The sequence below is a fragment of the Cebus imitator genome, unplaced genomic scaffold, assembly GCF_001604975.1.
Source record: "Cebus imitator isolate Cc_AM_T3 unplaced genomic scaffold, Cebus_imitator-1.0 Scaffold259, whole genome shotgun sequence".
Taxonomy (NCBI): Eukaryota; Metazoa; Chordata; class Mammalia; order Primates; family Cebidae; genus Cebus; species Cebus imitator.
In genome coordinates, this window is record NW_016107574.1 from 1544139 (window position 1) to 1566304 (window position 22166).

At 41.1% G+C, this 22166-nt stretch overlaps 1 protein-coding gene across 3 annotated transcripts in view; it reads left to right on the forward strand.

Annotated features, from left to right (window-relative positions):
• Positions 1-22166, forward strand: part of XPNPEP1 (X-prolyl aminopeptidase 1) — a 58408-nt gene that overhangs the window by 4736 nt on the left and 31506 nt on the right. Inside the window, exons 2-3 of one of the 3 annotated variants that reach the window (XM_017499709.2) lie at positions 3846-3934; positions 11319-11443. In XM_017499709.2, coding sequence (XP_017355198.1) covers positions 3846-3934; positions 11319-11443 — 214 coding nt within the window. Of the gene's footprint in view, positions 1-3845; positions 3935-11318; positions 11444-21069; positions 21183-22166 lie in introns of those variants that run through there. The other 2 variants (XM_037728244.1, XM_017499710.2) reach the window with 2 other exon arrangements.

Genomic DNA, 22166 nt, shown 5'->3' on the forward strand with positions numbered 1-22166 from the left:
GCCACCATGCCCAGCTAATTTTTTGTATTTTTAGTAGAGATGGGGTTTCATCATGTTGACCAGGATGGTCTCGATCTCTTGACCTCGTGATTCACCCGCCTCGGCCTCCCACAGTGCTGGGAATACAGGCTTGAGCCACCGCGCCCTGCCAATAATTCTTTATATATTCTGGATACTAGACTCAACAGATTTGCAGATATTTTCTCCCATTCTTTGGGCTGTCATACATTTTCTTGATGTTATCCTTTGAAACAAACGTTTTAAATTCTGATGAAGTCCAGTGTATCTCTTTTTTCTTTTGTTGCTATGCTTTTTGATTAGTGTCTTAAGTCATTGCCTAATCCAATGTCAGGCAGACTTATGTTTTTGCTTTAAGAGTTTTATAGTTTAGCTCCTAGATTCATGCCTGTGATCCATTGTATATCATATGAGGTGGGTTAAACTTCATTTTTCTTTTTTTTGAGACAGGGTCTCTCTGTGTCACCAAGGCTAGACTGCAGCGGGGCAATTACAGCTCCCTGCTGCCTTGACCTCTCTGGCTTAAGTGATCCTCCCACCTCAGCCCACCTCAGCCTTCTAAGTAGCTGGGACCACAGGTGTGCACCATCAAACCTGGCTCATTTTTGTATTTTTTGTAGAGATGGGTTTTGCCATGGTGCCGAGGCTTGTCTTGAACCCGTGGACTCAGGCAATCTGCCCACCTCAGTCTCCCAAAGTGCTGGGATTATAGATGTGAGCCATTGTGCCTGCCCTCCGCCTCATACCCTTTTTTTTTTTTGAGACAGAGTCTTGCTCTGTAACCTAAGCTGGAGTGCTATTAGCAGCGGTGCTGTTATGGTTCACTGCAGCCTCGACCTCCAGGGCTCAAGTGGTCCAGCCCACCTCAGCCGCCAGAGTAGCTGGGACTACCAGTGCATGCCACTATGCCTGGCTAATTTTTGTATTTTTTGTAGAAATGGAGTTTTGCTATGTTGGAAACTTTATTCTTTTGCATGTGGCTATTTAGTTGTCCTGGCACCATTTGTTGAGGAGACTATTCCTTCCCCATTGAATGGTCTTGGCATCCTTCTCAAAAATCAGTTGACAGTAAATGTGAGGGTTTATTTCTGGACTCTTAATTCTGTTTTACTCACTTGTAAGTCCATTCTTATGCTAGTACCATACTGTCTTGATTACTATAGTTTTGTATTTAGGTTTGAAATTGGGAAGGGAGAGTTCTTTTCAAGATTTTGTTCTTTTTCAAGATTGCTTTGGCTATTCTGGGTCCCTTGTGTTTCCATGTGAATTTTAGAATCTGCTTGTCAATTTCAGCCTACGAGCTAGCTGGAATTTTGGCAGGGAATACATTGAGTCCACAGATCAATTTGGGAAGTACTGCCATCTTACCAGTAGTAAACTTTCCAATACGTGACCATGGAATAGCTTTCATTTATTTAGGTCTTCTTCAGTTACTTTCAGCAGTCTTTTTTGTTTTTAATGGTGTACATTTTGTACTTCTTTTGTTACATTTATTTCTAAGTATTTTTTGTTTTTGATGTTACTGTAAATGGACTTTTCTTAATTTCAGTTTTGGTTTGTTCATTACAAGGATATAGAAGTCAAATTGATTTCTTTAAATACTCGTTTTTGTATCCTGCATTCTTGATGAACTCAGTTATTAGTTCTCATTTTGTTTGTGGATTCTTTAGGATTTTCTATATTCAAGATTATGTCATTTGCAAATAGAGATAGTTTTACATCTTCTTTTCTAATACGGATGCCTTTTGTTTCATTTTCTTGCCTACTTGCCCTAGATGGAACTTCTGGTACACTGTTGAATAGAAGTGCCAAGAGTAGACATCCCTGTATTATTCCTGATCATAGGGGAAAGCATTCAGTCTTTGTATTAAAAATGATGTTAGCTGTAGGTTTTATAATACCCTTTGTCAGGTTGAGGAATTTTTCATCTAGTTTGCTGAGTACTTTTATCTTGAAGGGGCATTGGATTTTGTCATGCTTTTTCTGCATTTGTTGAGAAGATCTTGTAGATTTTGTTCTTCATTCTGTTGATAGGGGCTATTACAGTAATTGATTTTTCATATATTAAGCCAATCTTGTATTTCTGGGATAAATCCCACTTGGCAATGATGGTGTATGGTCTGTTTTATATTGTTCTGGATTCAGTTAGCTAGTAGTTTGTTGAGGATATTTGTATTTATATTTAGAAGACATATTGGGATGCCTTGCTTCTTTCTGAAAGAATAATATGTTTGCCCTAGGTAAGAACTTCTCATTCTGTCCAGTAAAACTAAAGTCACAGCCATATGAAACCAGATCTACAGTCATTGGTAAAGCTGTCTAGTTACCTGGTTCTTGCCATGGTGGTAGACTGAGCTAATGTGGCCCTCTCTGTCTTTACCAACATGTATAATTTAACATGTAAGTTAAATTATAACTTAATTAACTTTGAGTTCATAGCTGAGTAAAATTCAAAGCCTTTTCTATGACCCACAATAGGCCCCCTAGTGCCTCTATGACCTTGTCTGTAAACCACTTACCTCCCCATCCCCTGACACAAACACGCTGCACTGGCCTTCTTGCTTTTCCTCAGGTACGCTAGTCATACGCCTGCCTCAGGGCCTTTGCACTTGCTATTCTTTTTTCGGAATGTTGTTCCCCTAGCCGTTCACATGGCTTGCTTCCTCACTCTTTTTAAGTCTGTGCTAAAATGTTGTCTGTTACCAGAGAGGCTGTCCTTGGCTACCCCATATGAAATCATCCTTCCCCTTACCTTCTTGATGTTTTCTTCTCCTTGCTCTGCTTTACTCTTTTTTCACAAAATGCGTTCTTATTACCTGACATACTGTGTACTTGTTTTGTGTCTGTTGCCTTCTCTTCCTTGTCCTCTCCCCAGTCTTCCTGCCTTGCCCCTTGTAAATTTGTTAAAGTCACAGATCTTCTCTATTTTGTTCACTGTTGTGCCCAGAATAGGGCCTGGATTATGGAATATTTTTCAATAAATATTTGTTGACTGAATGAACTTGAAAGAAAGAGAAATCTTCCAGTGCCAAAAATTTAGAGGGAACTTAACACCTGAATGGTATACTAGTAACCTGAGCCTGCGAAAGTTATCAGATGCAGATAGAGACCTCCATGCCTGGTGTCCAGGGCATTAGACTATCTCGATATGGGAACAAGAAGTTTGTGTGCAAATCTTCCAGCTAAGAAATTAATGTGAAAGTCTTAGAAGCAAACAATAACAGAACTGCTTGTACAAACCAGGACACATCACATTCTTAAAGATAAATAGCCTCTATTGAAGATAAGCTCTTAATAAAAGATCACAAAGTACAGAAGGAATGAACCACCAAGAAGGAGGGGCAGCAGACTCAGCAAACATTGAGGGTTACTCTCCCAAGATCTATTGGAAAGTATGGGAGAAATTATAAAATAAGGGCCTAAAATGACAAAGGTGTGAAGAGAAGGCATTTTTTCAGAGTGAAACAACAGGACACCATAAAGAAAGAACAGGGAGATATGAAAAAGAATCAACTAGAACTTGTATGAGGAAAAAAACATAATCATTGAAAATAAGTCTTCTTAGTCTAGTTAAACCGGAAGTTAGACATAGCTGAAGAGGATTTATGAACTGGAAGCTAGAGCTGAGAAAGTTTACCTGCAATGGTGATGTTTTACACCTGCAAGTTTTACATCAAACTTTTATTTATTCTGCCACTGATATGGGGGTGTGAGTTCTTCTGACTTATGTAAGAGAACTGCTGAGTTAAGTGATGTCCTCTGTGACTGAGCCTTGCTACGTTTATTGTGGTCAAAGTCTGCAACTTCCTGTTCTTTCTCTCCTTAAGGGCGAACCACCAGGATTTTCAGCTGAGAAATTTAAGAATAATTGAACCTAACGAGGTGACACACTCAGGAGACACAGGTGTGGAAACAGGTAATAATTTTGTCTGGAAATTAGATGGAATATCTGAAAAGGATTTGAGATCTCCACCCACACCCCAGGTTGCATGAGAAGAGGGTAAGGAATTAGTGATAGATCGTGACTCGGGGGTGAGTATCTGGATATTAAAAATCATTTTGTTTTTTTTGCTTTCTGGGTAGTTGGTATATTTACCATTTTTTTAAGGTAGTAAGTTAAAGAATTACAGCTTTTTTGTTTTTTCATTTTCCATTTTTGTAGGGATGGTGGCGGTGGTGGAGGAGGAGACAGGTTATTATTGAAAATGTTCTCTATTTCATTAATACAGTCCATTACTGATTACCATATAAATTAGCTTTCAACTTTGATCATAAAATTGCAAAATGAGAAAAGTTTATAATATATTATTGTGCTTTATAAGTTGAGTGTGCATTTAGGAAAGTCTTTTGGGAAATGTTTCTGGACTATCCCTTCTCCCCAGAACTGGTTAATTGTCTGATGGGTTACCAGAAACCTGAATTCTGAAAAGTGGTGTATTAACTGTATTTCTGTTCTGTGTAAGCCAGTATTGTTCTACCAACTACTCAGGAGAGCCACTTTTTTTTTTTTTTTTTAGCTGACTGAAAAATTGATTTCTTGTAAGAAACCATGCCTATCTAATCTCTATTTGGAACATCAATGCTATAATTGTATGCAGTTTTAGATCCTTTTCTTTAAAAAATATAGATTTATCCAACACATTTTGGGCCATATTAGGAGGTAGCAGAGGAAGGAGGAAAAAGAGGAAGTAAAGAAAGGAAAAAAGTGATGGAATCATCAAATTTAGAGTTGGAAGATAACTTCTTTTTCTTTTTGTAATATATGAGGAAATAGAGGTTAGGGAGCTTCAGTTGCCTGAGGTTGTAGATCCCAGCTGGAAACTGGAGCTCACTTGTTTTGCTTCTGTTGGTCTTAGAACACTTTAAGCCTCTATTATGTCCCCCAGATAACATGGTGTAATAGAGCATGGACTTGGGAATTGCATAGGCCTTCAGTCCTGGTTCCTGATGATCCAGCTGACTTGGGCAAGTACTTCACTCCTTTTAACTCCTGTTCCTTTATGTGTAAAATGAGAATAGTGAAACCTCCCTTGGAGGATTATTGTGAGAATTAGTCACTAAGTATGTAAAGCCCTTAGCTTCCCTCAGCTGTGCAACAGAGAAACAAACCACTACCTCTAAAGCTATTGATGCTGGAAGAGCATCTGTGCATGTGTTAAGATGCTGAAACTGGAGTAAAGTGGCCTCTTCCATTCTTGTAACAAGACATGTAGGAATTCCAGCTGGTGCTTCAGATCCAGATTCAAATATTTCTTGAGCTCCTGCAGTGTATTAGATGCTGTGCATGGTGCTTTCACACACGTTATCATGTTTAATTTGCCTGGCCACCATTGAGGTAAGTATGGTGTGCTTTTCATGTACAATCAGTGAAAAATCTTGTTTGTGATAAAGGCTGAAGATTTGGGAACTTATTTCTAAAAGCAGACCTATATGTGTAAGACTTTTAAGTGAGTCATTCATTGTAAGGCAGAGTTTGAAAATACCTGCCAGTGTATGGGCTAATGTTTCATTGTGGAGTAGGCCTGTTGCTCTTGGCTTCCCACTTCTCTGCACACTTTGCTTAGCTCTTGGCTGTTTCTAACATTTCTGAAAAGTCACAGGATGTGGAATGAGCAGATGTCATAATACGGCACCTTGCAAGAGCCTACCTTTCTTTTTTCACTGAAGATTCATTACTATTTATTGAGTCTGAAAAGATCATAGAATGTTGTGACTTTCATTTAGCCATCTTTCAATGAGCATATGTATATGTTAGGTATAGATGGATGGATACAGAGGTGACATCATCCCTGCCTTTAGGAGAAGTGGCATACACACCTGTTACACCATTTATCATATTGCATTTATGGTTACTTGAGTGTTTAACTCTGATAACATTAAACATTTACATTTGTTATGTGCCAGGTACTGTTTCTAAGTGCTGTACGTATAGTAACTCATTTACTCCTTATAAAATTATGAGGGTCATCAGCTGCAACTTTCACTTCCTCTGTCTTGGCTGCCTTTTCAACCAGTGCCATCTCTATGGCTGGGACTTATATAATGCACCAATTTTGTTCTGTTCTTAGCTCCAGCTGCTCACCCATTCAATTACTTTCATTACCTGTTGTCCTTGTGGCTACAGCTGCCTCAGCCCCCAGGGCCCCCTGTATTCACTTCACTGGTGGTTACCTCACTGCCTCAGCCATTGCCCATTGCTGCCTTCTTCACCTCCACTGTTGCTGCCACTGCCCCTTACCACATCCTAACTATTGGTTATGGTATTGGGACTTCTTTCATCATGTCTGATAGTGATGATAAAGAAGTGGCTGCATTTCACCCAGAGCATGGACCAAATGTGATGGGCCTGAAGAATGAGGAAGTAGGAAGAGGGAAAGTGTTGAATGTCGAGGGGGGCAGGTAGCATTGTGGAGGGGAGAGTCACAACTCAACTTTAATAGAGTGACACTGATGAGGCTGATGATGCTGTGGGGGTCTAACACACCAGTCACGAGGGGAAATGTGATGATGTGATGGTGGTGGTGATGACCAGGAAGCAGAGGATGTTTTTGACCAGATCCACTTTGTCTTTGTTGGTTTTTAGTTTGCAATTGAAGATTTTGTGCTCATCATTGGCTGTGTTGACTTTATTGATGGAGTTAGTGACGGATGATATTGATACTACAGTTAGCACTAAATAGCCAGTCAGTGCCACCAAAATCCTTAAGTCAGGATGTCTCTAAATAGAAGGCAGATTCTTTTTTTTTTTTTTTTTTTTGAGACGGAGTTTCACTCATGTTACCCAGGCTGGAGTGCAATGGCGCGATCTCGGCTCACCGCAACCTCCGCCTCCTGGGTTCAGGCAATTCTCCTGTCTCAGCCTCCTGAGTAGCTGGGATTACAGGCATGCACCACCATGCCCAGCTAATTTTTTTTGTATTTTTAGTAGAGACGGGGTTTCACCATGTTGACCAGGATGGTCTCGATCTCTTGACCTCGTGATCCACCCGCCTCGGCCTCCCAAAGTGCTGGGATTACAGGCTTGAGCCACCGCGCCCGGCCTAGAAGGCAGATTCTATAAGGAAATAAGTGATCTTGAAAGAAAGTATATTGGACTCTTAACATATATTTGCATTTTGAAATTCCTGAAGCCAAGGCTCTACTCCAGACCAGTTAAGTCAGATGTTCCCCAGACAGTTCTAATGTGCAGCCAGTGTTGAAGTACTGCTTTTAAATAAAGAAACCTTCATTTTTGCTTGGCTCTTTTAAAGAATGATAACTTGCTCAGAAATATGGTTTGAAAACATGATAAATCTATTTTGAAGTTCCTGAAAGATAATCAGAGTAAAATTTTTTGATGCTGGCAAGCTTGTGAGATCACAATGGACTTTATTTTGAACCCCCAATGGAGGTGTTGACCTATAAACTTGGATCAGACTACATACTTCTGATCCCTTTCTCTGATAGGTGAGAAATTATAGGCCCAGTAGATTAGACAAAAGAAAGGATAGCTGGATGCGGCATTGTGTACCTGTAGTTCCACCTACTTGGGAGGCTGAGGCAGGAGGATTGCTTGAGTCCAGGAGTCCAGCCTGGACAATGTAGCAAGACCCTGTCTCCCCTGGGGGGCAGGGGGGAAAGAGTGTCCCTCTGAGCAATATTCAGAAGCAGCTGTAATGCAAGGAACATGGATATGCTTGAATTATGACTAGGACAGTTTCCATAGACTCTTCCTTTGAATACTTCTCTCTTCTGAGACTCCTGAGATTAAGCCCTAAGACCTGCTGTTGAAGTTGGCCTTGCTGCAGATGATAAGTGGGGGCACTTTTTCTATCTCAAGATCAGTATGGTATCCCATAGGGGATTCTATTGGAAATTACCATAGCAACGGAGGCATAGAAGCCTAAGGTGCTGGTGATGATGAAGAGGTAGAAGCAAATAAGTATGTTAAAGAAAAAGATCCAAAAAAGGATCTATGCCCAGCAGGGTTTAAGCTACAACAAGTCAGGATGTCAGTCCTTGAAGATCACCTCATGTAATTGCCTTGATTTAACTCTGCATTACTTATAGAATTGTACGTTACAATGTTTTTGATTAAGCAAAATATTTTTATTTGTTAAAAAATGAGTTGGCAAACTCCAAAACGCCAAAAACACTGAATGAGATGAAATCGTACGTCTACTCAAAACCTGCACACAAATGTTTATAGCAGCTTTATTCATAATTACCAGAACCTGGAAACAACCAAGATGCCCTTCAGGAGGTGACTGGATAAGTGGTGCATCCAGATAATGGACTGTTATTCAGGGCTCAGGAAATGAGCTATCAAGCAATAAAAAGACATGGCGAAACCTTAAATACATATTCTTAAGTGAAAGAAGTCAATCTGGAAAGGCTACATATTGTATCTAACTATATGACATTTTAGAAAAGGCAAAACCATGGAGACAGTAGAAAAGCTCAGTTATTGTCAGGGGTTAGAGGAGAAGGAGAAGAACGAATGAATAGGCTGCCTGTGCATAGAGAATTTTTAGGGCACTGGAAGTACTCTGTGTGATGCTATAATGCGGGATACATGCCATTATATGTTTGTCAAAACCCATAGAATGTATGATACCACAAATGAACTCAGGAGTAAGCTATGGACTTAGGGTGATGATGATGTATTAATGTAAGTTCATGCATTTTAACAAATGTACTACTCTGGTGGGGGATGCAGGTAGTGGCAGGGGACTATGTGCGTGTTGGGGCTGAAACTATATGGGAACTCTGTATTTTCTGCTCAGTTTTGCTGTGAACCTGTAACTGCTCTAAAAAATAAAGTCTATTAACCCTAGAAGAAAACCTAGGCAATACCATTCAGGACACAGGCATGGGCAAAGACTTCATGACTAAAACACCAAAAGCAATGGCAACAAAAGCCAAAATTGACAAATGGGCTCTAATTAAGCTACAGAGCTTTCTACACAGCCAAAGAAACTATCATCAGAGTGAACAGCCAACCTATAGAATGGGAGAACATTTTTGCAATCTGTCCCTCTGCCAAAAGGCTAATATCAATAATCTACAAAGAACTTAAACAAATTTACAAGAAAAAAACAACCCCATCAAAAAGTGGGTGAAGGATATGAACAGACACTTCTCAGAAGAAGACATTTATGCAGCTAACAAACATATGAAAAAAAGTTCATCATTACTGGTCATTAGAGAAATGCAAATCAAAACCACAATGATATACCATCTCATACCATTTATAATGGCCATCATTAAAAAGTCAGGAAACAACAAATGCTGAAGAGGATGTGGAGAAATAGGGACACTTTTATACTGTTGGTGAGAGTATAGATTAGTGCAACCATTGTGGAAGACAGTGTGGTGATTCCTCAAGGATCTAGAACCAGAAATACCATTTGACCCAGGAATCCCATTACTGGGTATATACCCAAAGGATTATAAATCATTCTACTTTAAAGACATGTATACATGTATGTTTATTGTAGCACTATTCACGATAGCAAAGACTTGAAACCAACCCAAATGCCCATCAGTGATAGACTGGATAAAGTAAATGTTGCACATATACACCATGGAATACTATGCGACCATAAAAAAGGATGTGTTCATATCATTTGCAGGGACATGGATGAAGCTGGAAACCATCATTCTCAGCAAACTGACACAAGAACAGAAAACCCAAAACCACATGCTCTCACTCATAAGTGGAAGTTGAACAATGAGAGCACATGGACACAGGGAGGGGAACATCACACACTGGGGCCTGTTGGAGGGTTGGGGGGCTAGGGGAAGCATAGCATTAGGAGAAATACCTAATACAGATGACAGGTTGTTGGGTGCACAATACCACCATGGCACGTGTATACCTATGTAACAAACCTGCACATTCTGCACATGTACCCCAGAACTTAAAGTATAATAATAATAACAAAAAAGGTCTATGAAAAATGAGTTGGAAAAACTCATTATTGTACTTTGAATTCTAATAGTATAATTTTGTGCCAGTATATGGGATATGGTGAAATATGTATGATCACGATTCCATAATTGGCTCCTTCTGAAGTTGTTTTGTTATGTGGACTTTGGATGACAGTTATGATATTTATCAGAACATTAACTAATATCAGTATTAGTTGAGAAAAGGTGTTTTCTCAACAAAGAACCAGCTAAAATGGTTAAGAGAGCTTGCATCATCTGTGGTTCCTAGTGAGTATATGAGACTATCCCTGTCTATAGATATAGTTGGAATAAGTTTAAGAATGTCTAGTATGACCACAGTTAACATCCTTAACATTTCATTTTAATTAGTTTTATATTTACGTCCCTAATTTGTATTTTCTAAAGCTGGTGATTCCAGCTCTGGTTTTATTTGAATGATAGACTCCCCTGAAGCCTTGGGACTTCTTGGGGCTTAGTTTGGAAACCTTGTGTCTCATCCACTTTCTATACTTTAAAGAGGAGAACACAGAGCATTGAGGCCCTTGTCCCCTTCTCCCTTGCACAGCTGGTTGTTATTAGGTATTCACCAGAAGATAAGACTTTTGACTCCTACTGCACTGAACTTTCTTCTCTAAATCTGTAATTGGCTATTTAACAAAAGGTTTATAAAACATACTTCTTTTAAAGCAGTCACATTTAAAAAACAGAAAAATATAAGAAGAAAGCAATTACTCCAAGTTTACTTACCCAAAGGTAACCAATGTTAACATTTGGGTGACTGTCCTAGAAACTTCCCTCTGCATATATACATACACAACTTAAAAATATAAGAACAATCTATATGTGTTTTTTTTTTTTTTTTTTTTTNTTTTTTTGTCTTCTGTTTTTGATCACTCACAAGTGTTGTCTAGGCATTTTTCCAAATCAACTATGTAATTCTTTTCTACGTCTGTGTAATTTTTAATGAGTATACAGTATACTGTTGTATGTATTATAGTTTAACTGATCATATACCTCGCCTATTTTTTTCTACTATGAACAAAGGCACTTAAATTTCTGTGTACTTGTTTATCTCCTATTCTTGAATAAAGTCCTAGAAGTAAAAGAGGAAACCAGTTAATCTGAAAATGGTTAATTAAAGCTAAACTTTTCTGGCCACAATGGCTATTTGGAGGTAGTATTTAAGAACTGTGACCATTACTGTTTCTGGCAGCTTTGGTCTTGGTCTGGTGGTGGGGTGGTCAGGTTGAAGACCTAACTGGGAGTGGGGCAGAACGTGGAAGGCACTTCTCTGTGGCCCACTTTGAACTGGACATTGAATTGCAGGGGGCAGGCTGGTTTTGAAATAAGCTCTCCTGTTATTGCAGATAGTGGAATGCCTCCAAAGGTGACTTCAGAGCTGCTTCGGCAGCTGAGACAAGCCATGAGGAACTCTGAGTATGTGACTGAACCTATCCAAGCCTACATCATCCCGTCGGGAGATGCTCATCAGGTACTGCATGGAAATGGACTGGTGATGGAACTCTTCAGCCTCTCCTTTCTTTTCAATCTTTTTTTCCCCAGCCCTAATGTGTTTGTAGGATTCTAATTCTCAGCCTATAACCAGGCATGTCATCTAGGGCTTACTGTGGGGAATCTGTGTTCAATAGGTCTCACTGAATGCTTGTGGATTGGCCCTGGCTTCCTTGATTCCAGTGACTTAGTCAGCTTTCAGTAAACTGTGGAAGAATTAGTGGGCCAATTTAGGGACAGAAGTTCTGGACCTTTCTGTTGCTGGCATACTCCACATCTCCTCTTCCACACCTTGTCCCTAGCAGAATTGTTTGCCCTGCCTCTCTTTTGCTCAATCCAGGAGAGTTGGATTTGGAGAGGCAGAGACCTCATGTGATAGGGTTGACAGGCAGTAGGGTGAAAGGATTCTAGGATCCACTGTGAGGTCATTGAGTCAGCAAGTATTTGAGTGCTTACACTGTGGTTATGGTATTGTAGGGTTCAAAGATGAACTTAATATTGAGTGTCTGCTGTCACTGGGGTTATGGTTTAGTGAGAGATGGAATAATATAAAAGTGGTATTCTTCCATAGAATTATCTATAAGTATAGTTTCCCCAGCCTTTGCTTATGTATAAGGCCCTAACTATGTTGGTATTAGACATGATACAGAGATGAAAATTGTTCCTGGTTTTAAGAAGCATACAGCTTAACAATAGAGTTTAGATGTATATGCACATACCTGTATTGTAAGGTAGAATGTGGTAAGTGCAATCAAGAAAATCTGGACAGAGGCTGTGGAAGTTTGAGGGCGAGAGGGGACAATGATGAAGAGCTTCATGGCATAGGGGAGGCATTTGAATTTGACCTTGAAGGATGGGTGAAGTTTGGGTAAATGGGATGGGGCGGGGGAGGAGGAGAGAGGTTCTAGGTAAAAGTATTAATAGCAGCAAAGGCAAAGAAACAGGGAAGCTTTGCGTGCTTTTCAGAAACAATGAGGTAAGTTTCCCTGGCAAGAGCCCAGGGAAGTAAAAAGCAATAGTGGAAAATAAAGCTGTTGTTATAGGATTCTTCAGTTGCAGGTAACAGAAACTGCCTCAAGATACCTTGAGCAATAAAAATGCTTTATAAGGATTCAGAGGCAGAGCCACCACATTGGCACAGCTCCAGATTATGAATGGTGCTTTCAGAATTATGCATGTCAGGGCCTCAGATAGGGTGTCTTGTGGAACCTGAGGGCAGGAATGCAGCAGGCCCTCATGAAGAACTGGGACAGGAGGGTTTTCAGGTCTTGCTGCATATCAGTTTCTCTTTTTCAGCCAACTGGGAGGGTCATATAAACCTGGCAACACCTACATTTATATCTTTTCCTTTCTTACTTTCAAGACACCAGATTGAGCTAGAACTTTAATCCCCCAAATTCAAAGTCCAGCGTCAGAAGTTAATTGGCATATGTAGCAACTTAGTTCTGCTTGGTCCTGGTTGCTCTGTGTGTGTGTGTGTGTGTGTGTGTGTGTGTGTGTGTGTGTGTGTGTGTGTATGTGCTGTCATGTGGTGTGTGTGTGTGTGTGTGTGTGTATGTGCTGTCATGTGGTACAGACATGAGTAATGAGGGTAATGGGGGGCCACCAGTCCACCATGATGGAGAGGGTGGTAGATGAGGGTATTTTTGTAAGTTGAATAAAGATCCCGAAAGATGCCCATTTTGGCTGGCTGACTTCCTCCTTCCCAAAGGTCCTAGTCTACATGTTTGCGACAATGTCAGGCCTGTATTAACCGGGGAACAACCTCAAGATTAGATCTCTGCCTGGAGACATGGATTTCCAGGCCTTAGGAGCAAATGAAGGGCTGAAATGAATAAGCAAAGGGATCGGCTATTTGAGGCAACGGCATGAAGTTTAGGATACTTTGACGTTTAGAATAGCATTCCCCAAACTGTGTTCTGCAGCATTCCTGTTGTGTCTTATAAGATGGTCTACAAAAAAAATATTTGCTATTTGAGAAAATAGTGAAACGAGCTGAACAGTGGTTTTTTTATTATGGTAAAAAAATGCATAATATGACATTTATCATCTGAATCATTTAAAAATGTATAATACTGTAGTGTTAACTATATATGCATATTGTTGCGCAACAGATCTCTAGAACTTTTTCATCTCGTAAAACTGAAACTGTATGTCCATTAAACAGCCCCTCCCAGTCTCTCTCCTCCCCTCCTATCCCTGGCAACCACTATCCTACTTTCTCTAAGAGTTTGCCTGCTTTAGATAACTTGTGTAATTAGAATCATGCAGTATTGTGACAAGCTTATATCACAGCATAGTGTCCAAGATTCATCCATGTTGTAACATATGACAGGATTTCTTTCTTTTATAAGGCTGAATAATATTCCATTTTATTTAGAGGCCAATTTTTTTAAAACCTGTTCATCTGTGGATGGTCATTTCAGTTTTTTCCACCTCTTGGCTATTGTGAGTAATGTTGTAATGAATGCAGTTTTGCAAATATCTTTTTGAGATCCTGTTTTCCATTCTTTTGGATATATGCCCACAAGTGAGATTGTCAGATCATATGATCCTTCTATTTTTAATTTTTTGGGGACCTTCCATACTGTTTTCTGCAGCACCTGTACTATTTTGCATTCCCACCAATAGTGCACAGGGTACCAGTTCTTCCACTTCCTCACCAATACTTTTAATTTTTTTGTTTTGTTGTGAGGTGATGGCTCACTGTAGATTTGATTTGCATTACCTGATGATTAGTGATGTTGAGTATCTTTTCATATGCTTTTTGGCCCCATTTCTATATTTTCTTTGGAGAAAATGTCTATTCAAGTCCTTGGTCCCTATGAGTTTCATAACTGCAGGACTTCTCAGAGCTTTTAATATGCTGATGTGCACTCTGTAACTGTAAGGAGCTTCGGACTTAAATGTCCATGGAATTTTCCCAGTTATTTCAGGGTGGGGTGGGAGAATCTAGTGTTCCATGGAATACCTTTATATGTTGTTTCTATGATAGCACTTTTCAAATGATGTTGGGTCTTGTATGTGGAGATAGATGAAGGGAGGGGTGAGAGTGAGAGGTACATTCAGGCACCAGCTCATTGGCTGTTCAGCCTGGCAAAATATAGGAAAAGTAGAATATCAAGCTGGAAGCAGGGTGGTGGCATGTGAGGACGCCATGAGGCTGGGTACGTAACTGTTAGATTTAGTAGGCAGTGGGAAGGTGAGGATAGACTGGTGAGATTTAGGGTTGGCTTTGATAATGAAATCCTTCCATTCATCTGCATTCATTAGAATAGACAAATAAGATTGACCAACTTCAGGCCGGGCACGGTGGCTTACGCCTGTAATTCCAGCACTGTGGGAGGCTGAGGCGGGCGGATCACCTGATGTCAGGAGTTTGAGATCAGTCTGGTCAACATGGTGAAACCCCATCTCTATCAAAAAATGCAAAAATTAGTGGTGGCTCACGTCTGTAGTCCTGGCTACTCGGGAGGCTATGGTGGTTGCCTAACCCTGGGAGGCAGAGGTTGCAGTGGGGAGCTGAGACCGCACCATTGCGCTCCAGTGTAGGCGACAGAGCAAGACCCTGTCTCAACAAACAAACAAATAAACGAAAAAAGATTGACCAACTTCAAACGAAATAAACTGTCATCTTCCAAGGACTGGATGAGGAAGTGGGCTGGCCACTGTGATTTGGGCCTGAGTTATGCTAGGAGTCGTAGGTAACAGAGAAGCTGGGCACTCCCCCATTTAAGAAGGGAGACCATTGCCTTGTCTTTAAGGAATTTTGTTTTTTCTTTTCTTTGGGCCCCTCTGATGAGCTCTTCCTTGTTTCCTGTTGGTCCTAGGCCTCAGCCTTTGGACGTGGGCTTCATGTCACATGGATTCTCTGCTGGATTCACCAGTGGCATTTTTAATTTCCTGGCCTTTAGGCATTGGACAGTTGCCCTAGGCCGATTTGACTGCACTCTCCCTATCAGTGTTGAGCAGATGGTGATTCCTGCAACTGGAGCACATTATGATTATGTAGCAGTTGGTTTGGGTAGTTCTATAAGTCCCCTGGCACAGTTGTCTGAAATTAGGGCTCTCCTCTGAAAGGGTTCTCACAGGCTGTTATGGAGCTGCAGCTGAAGACTCCTAATAGCCTTGCTATTTGTGGGCTTCAGTGTACAGAAAGATTTGACCTGCTAATGTTTCTTGAATTAAAAGTTGAACGTTTCTGGTTAAGGGTGTGTGGGAAGCTTTGTAGTCTTTGTATTTCAGTTTCAGTTTTCTTTTGCCTGGAGTTAGGATATTATCTGTGTGTTTGTGTGTTTATTAGTAGGAGACATTGACATCTTGTAGCTAAGTCAAGTTTATCTTGATGTTCTTGGTCCTGTGTTCTGTTCCTTTGCCAGATTTTTTTTTTTTTTTTTTGGTCATGATAAAGCTGGTATTTGGATACCGGACTGATACTTAAAAATGTTCTATCTTTGACAATAGGTATGGCCGAGTACATCCCAAGCAATTCCTTTTGGGAGTGGCAGTGACGCCATCCAAGCCTCAGGAGATGTTCCAGGCTTTTCCTCTGCTATTTATCTCCTGCTAATGGTCCTGCAATATTGGAATTGGATGGCTCTTCCCTCCATAAAGAAACTGAGGCTCTAATCCCAGACATATGTGTTTTCTAGTAACATCCTGAAAACAGAAAATGTGTCAAGCTTGCTCGGTGTTAGCTCTTATTGCAGAAGTCACTGTTTAGACTTCATAGACTTACATTTTTGCACTCTTTTTTTGTTTTTTTTTTTTTGAGACGGAGTTTCGCTCTTGTTACCCAGGCTGGAGTGCAATGGCGCGATCTCGGCTCACCACAACCTCCGCCTCCCGGGTTCNCCGGGTTCAGGCAATTCTCCTGCCCCAGCCTCCTGAGTCGCTGGGACTACAGGCACGCACCACCATGCCCAGCTAACTTTTTGTATTTTTTAGTAGAGGCGGGGTTTCACCATGTTGACCAGGATGGTCTTGATCTCTTGACCTCACGATCCACCCGCCTCGGCCTCCCACAGTGCTGGGATTACAGGCTTGAGCCACCGTGCCCGGCCTCATTTTTGCACTCTTGCTGTCCTTCCATCTTCATCACACCTCTCCACTTTTTCTTTTATAATCTTAACTGTCATTTCTATTGCTGTAGCTTAGCTGTCTCTCCTACATATGTGGGGAAGTTGTCTTTTGTTTGTTTGCATGTTTTCTGAATGCTGCTCAGGGCTAAGTCCTGGGGAAAATGCAGAGGGCAGGTAGTTAGCGTATAAGTAAGAGTATGAGCTCTAGAACCTTTCTGGGTTCAGATGCTAGATATGCCACTTACTAGTTGCTTGACTCTAGGCAAGTTACATAAATTTCTGAAGTGTCAGTTAAACTTTCTGGATCTCATTTTCTGCATTTGCAAAAAGGAGATTGTGACAATATGTACCTTGTGGCCTGTTGTTAGAATGAAATGAGTTCATACTGTAGATGTGAATGCTTGAACCACCTGAATGCTTGAAGCTTGAATGCTTGATGCCATCTGAGAAGTCTCATAATATTAGCTGCCGCTATGTTGCTATTATTACTGTTGTAGAGATGAATAGATTGCCTTTGAAGAGATTAAAGAATACATAAGCCAGCTGGGTGCGGTGGCTCATGCTTATAATCCCAGCACTTTGGGAGGCTGAGGAGGGCAGATAACGAGGTCAAGAGATCGAGACCATCCTGGCCAACGTAGTGAAACCACATCTCTACTAAAAATAGAAAAATTAGCTGGGCATGGTGGCACGCACCTGTATTCCCAGCTACTCGGGAGGCTGAGGCAGGAGAATTGGTTGAACGCAGGGGGCAGAGGCTGCAGTGAGCTGAGATTGCACCGCTACACTCCAGCCAGGCGTCAGAGCAAGACTTCGTCTCAGAAAAACAGAATAGATAAGCCACAGTCATAAATGCAGACACAAAAAGAAACTGGTAAGTGTCATTGGAAAGGACCTCATTAGCACTGTCTGGTAGAAATCTGTGAGGTATGTATGTAATCACGTAGCCACTTTAAAAGAGCAGTGAAATTAATTTTAATAACATTTTATTAATCCAGCATATTATTTTAGCACATCATCAGTATAAAAATTACTAAGAAGATACTTTATATTCCTTTTTATGCTGAGATTTCAAATATGCTATTTTACAAAACTTTGCAATTTGAATGTGAAATTTTCATTGGAAATATTTGATCTGTGTTTAAATTTTATAAAGGTAACAGTTGAAAAGGTGGACTCACAGACCCAAGTTGTTCTAAACATACTTAAAAGTTTTCCAGTAACTGAATCTTGAATATCAGTTTTTTTTGAGATGGAGTTTCACCCTTGTTGCCCATGCTGGAGTACAATGGCACCATCTCAGCTCACTGCAATCTCCGCCTCCCAGGTTCAAGCAATTCTCCTCGCTCAGCCTCCTGAGTAGCTAGGATTACAGACATGTGCCACCATGCCTGGCTAATTTTGCATTTTTAGTAGAGACGGGATTTTTCCATGTTGGTCAGGCTGGTCTCAAACTTCTGACCTCAGGTGATCTGCTCGCCTTGGCCTCCTTAAGCACTGGGAACGGGTGTGAGCCACAATGCCTGGCCAAATATCAGTTTTTAAATGTATATTTCAATTTATTGAAGTGAGATAAAATTAAGTATTCTGTTTCTGAGTCACATTAGCCACATTACAAGTGCTTAGTAGACACATGTGGCTGGTGGCAACTATAATGGACAGTACAAGTTTACTTAAAGTGTGAACTGAATTCATAGGGGACAGTATTTTAAGCTGGCAAGATCAAGGATCAAGGAAGTCTTCGTGGAGGAAGTAGGATTTAAATTGGAATAAGAGCAGGTAGAATTTGGATGGATGGAAATAGAGAAATACAAGAAATACCATGGAAATCTGTGGAATTAAGGGAACATGCATGACGACGATAAGCTTAAAGGAGAAAGGAAAATAGGGACCCGGTTAGGACAATCCATGAGTTACCCCTGACTGGTCATGATTGTCCTTGATTCCCAGAATCAGGATTTAGAGTGACATGATCAGAAGGAGCAGTGTTTAGTGTGGATTGAAGAAAGGAGACTCTGGAAATTGAGAAACCTGTTAGGCCACTGCAGGAGCTCAAAGAGTTGGGGTAAAGAGGGCCTAGACTTGGGTACTGGCCTTAGAAGCGGAAAGGAGGGGTAGGATTTGGAGAGTAGTAGAGCCTGGATTAAATGTGGACCTCACAGGCAGGTGGCAGAGGGGATTGGGAAGGTTTGAAGCCGGAGAGTGTTTATGGTGCCATCAACAGAAAGAAATGGGTTCCTTGTTTTAGTTTCTGTGGAGAAGAGAGATAAAGTTGGGGTGACTGTTAAGTGGGACTCTGGATCCTTGTTGTGATTGTGAGAATAAGAAGGAAGGGCTGGCTTTATGTGTGACCTGCCTCGGTAGTCTCCTCGGTAATAGAGAGGCCGCTGTTCCCTGTGGCTCTTGTTTCTAAATTGTTTCATTTCAGGGTCGATTCTGGGTTATTGGAGTTTCTCCTACGTGTGGGAGGGGGGAGTGTTGGAGAAATGAAGGGGAATCTTGAAATCTGTCCTTTATGTGCTTTCCGAAACACAAATATACACACCCACACACTGTTCCTTGCTAGAGAGGCAAGGTGCCTCAAATGCATACTTACGCAAGGACTTGGCACTCTAGTGGTCTGCTTCTCTCTGTCCTCTGCAACTCTAATGGTGTCTTCTTTTTAAACTTGGAACAAGGGCTGTGGTATTAAGGTTGTAGTATTAATGAGCTTGGGCCCGGGAGATTTTTGCAGCAAGGAATTGTCTGTTCTCTCTGGTAATCTGGGTACTTTCATGTGACATCTAAGTCAAACATTGGGATTTCTGGGCACCACTTGCCTCAAACTAGGAAAATCATTGGTTGGAGTCAGAGCCCTGCCAGCACTGCCTTTTAGAAATCGTTAATTCCTAATCCTTCCTGTCTTAAGACCCCATATTATGTTATTAGGCTTGGCTTAGTCAAAGGGTGATGTTTTGTCAGGGACTGACTCTGTCAATGTGAATCTTTGATGTTGTTTATGGTTCCTTCTACTGGAAGACATGAATCAGATTTTCCTAAACTCTTTGGACCCTACTCCATTCTCTTGGAGTCAGCTTCCTGTTTTATTTTCTTTTGTATTTCATAAACAGGTTTTCTCTTGGAGTGTGGTTAGTGATTTTTATCCCACAGTGAATTTTTATCTGTTGTGTTGCAATAACGCTAGCTGTGGTAACACATCTCGAAGTTTCAGTGGCCTGGTATTGTAAAGCCTCATTTTTTATTTCACAAAGCAGTATAGACTGGGTTTTCCTGGTTGGTGGGGGACCTCCCTCTACCTTGAGGGAAAGTGATTCAGGGATCCAGGCTTTTTTCGTCCCATAGTGCCACCATTTTAGCTGGTAAGGGGAAAGAATATGGACAGGGCATACTCATTTGTAAGAGCCCTGACCCAGGCATCACCTCTCACCCACATGTCATTGATGAGAATCAGTCATGTGATCTCACCTCAATGTAAGAAGGCCCAGGAATGAAGTCTTGGCTGGGCAGCTACTTTCCAGTGACTCTTATACACTGAGGAAGGAGCACAAATCTTTGGACGGCTATCAGTTTCTCCCACATACCCTGACTTGGTTTCATTTGGGAAAGAGAAAAAAATGTCGAAGACTTATATTTGGAAACGAGGAGCCGACATCTCCATTCACAGTCTGACCTTTGGTACTTCCTGTGGACAGATGGCCATTTATTCATTCAGTTTCGTTTTCTTGAGAACCTTGTATGTTTGAGGCACCGTGCCAGGCTCATGGCTGATGGGAGAAGAGGGTAAGGGAGGGGAAAGGATGTCACCCTAGTGTGGACTCTAGTAACTTTAATTGTGCTTATCTTGGCATCAGTTGTCAGCCTTACTTGCCAAGTTCCATTTGCCTGTGACCAGCCATGTAGATCCCTCGTCTTCAAACCCAGCTCTGGTCATGTCCCCACCCGCTCTTAACTTTGAGTGTCTCTCTAGAACTTGCAGGATAAAGTTCATCCTCTTAGTGTGATGTTTAAGGTCTGACTATCTGTCTTTGGACGGCTTTTATAGAAATCTCTGCAGCTGCTCCCTTGAACTTCCTGCTCCTGCCATTAGGCTAATAGGCTCTCTGTCTCGTGGCAGGCCTCTTGCTTCTTGCTCCTTGCTCCTGGGTCTTGTCATACCTTTCCCTCTCTCTGGACTGTTTTCCTGCTCCCTTCACCTATCCTTGTGGCCCAGTCAAACCTTTGATTCTGATGGATCTAAGACACATCTTAGCATCCTTTAAACTATAGCAAATACCATACTGCATACTCAGCATAGTTTATATGGCTGTTTATTAGTGTTAATGTTTCATGGAATATCTGTCTATATTGTTAGTATTGCTGATTGTCTACTTCGAGAAGATAGTTTCTTATGTTTGCTATAGAGCCAAGCTCAGTGCAGTGCATAGCAATAAGTGCTGCAGTTCATCAGATGTTCAGCATGCACTAATTGCTTTATGTCTCACCTCAACCCTTCAAAGTGGGCATTATGTTCATCCCCATTTTACAGATGAGGAAGTTGAGTCCCAGGTTTACCCAGCAAGTAAACGGGGAACCAGGCTTGAACAGAGGTCTGACTCCTGGTTCTAGGAGATGTCTGTTATGTGGCTGATGAAGGTAGTGGTAAGTGCAGCATATACCTCGTATTCCTTGTTCCCTCAGAATTTACAATCCAATTGTGAGACTAGATGTACACTTCTGTAAAAAATTAGAAGTTGCTTGGCAGCTTGCAAAGGTATGGGCTTTTAAAAGTCAGACCTGAGGCCGGGCACAGTGGCTCATGTTTATAATCCCACACTTTGGGAGGCTGAGGAGGGTGGATCACTTGAGGCCAGGAGTTCTAGACCAGCCTGGCCAACATGGCAAAACCCTGTCTCTACTAAAAATACAAAAATTAGCTGGGTGTGCGGGTGTGGTGGTGGGCACCTGTGTTCCTAGCTACTTGGGTTGCTGAGGCACGAGAATCACGTGAACCTGGGAGGTGGAGGTTGTAGTGAGCTGAGATTATACCACTGTATTCTAGCCCAGGCAACAAAAGGAGACTCCATCTGAAAAAAAAAAAAAAGTTAGACCTAGTTCAGATCTTGATTCTGCCATTTACTGTGGTGTTACCTTGGGGACGTTAGTTATTTCTCTAAGCTTCATTTTTTTCATTTGTAGATTGGCGAGGGAGGATACCTTCCAGAGCTGCTGTGAGGATTGGAATAAGAGGAAATGAAGCAGTTATTGGCAACTAGTAGATGTTGAGACAATAATAAACAATACAGACTAAATAATCTTAGCTAACATTATTTGTCAACATTACCCAAGGCAGGGTATGGATAAGTGCCAACGTGGATGGTCTAACATTCAGAGCTGTGGGAGACTCTGAAAGCTGAAGTGGGTCAGGCAGCTTCATGGAAGAGGGGGATTCCTGAACCAGATTTTTCAGAGATGACTGTGGCTTTTTTTTTTTTTTTTTAAGTTTACAGATGCTTTATTTGGCTACGTATTGTTTATATTGTTGGAATTAGATACCAACATTTAAAAATTGGGTGATTTCTCATGAACGTATATTTCTAGCTTGTTCTGAAATATTGAAGGTTGGCAACATGTGGGCTGCATTTC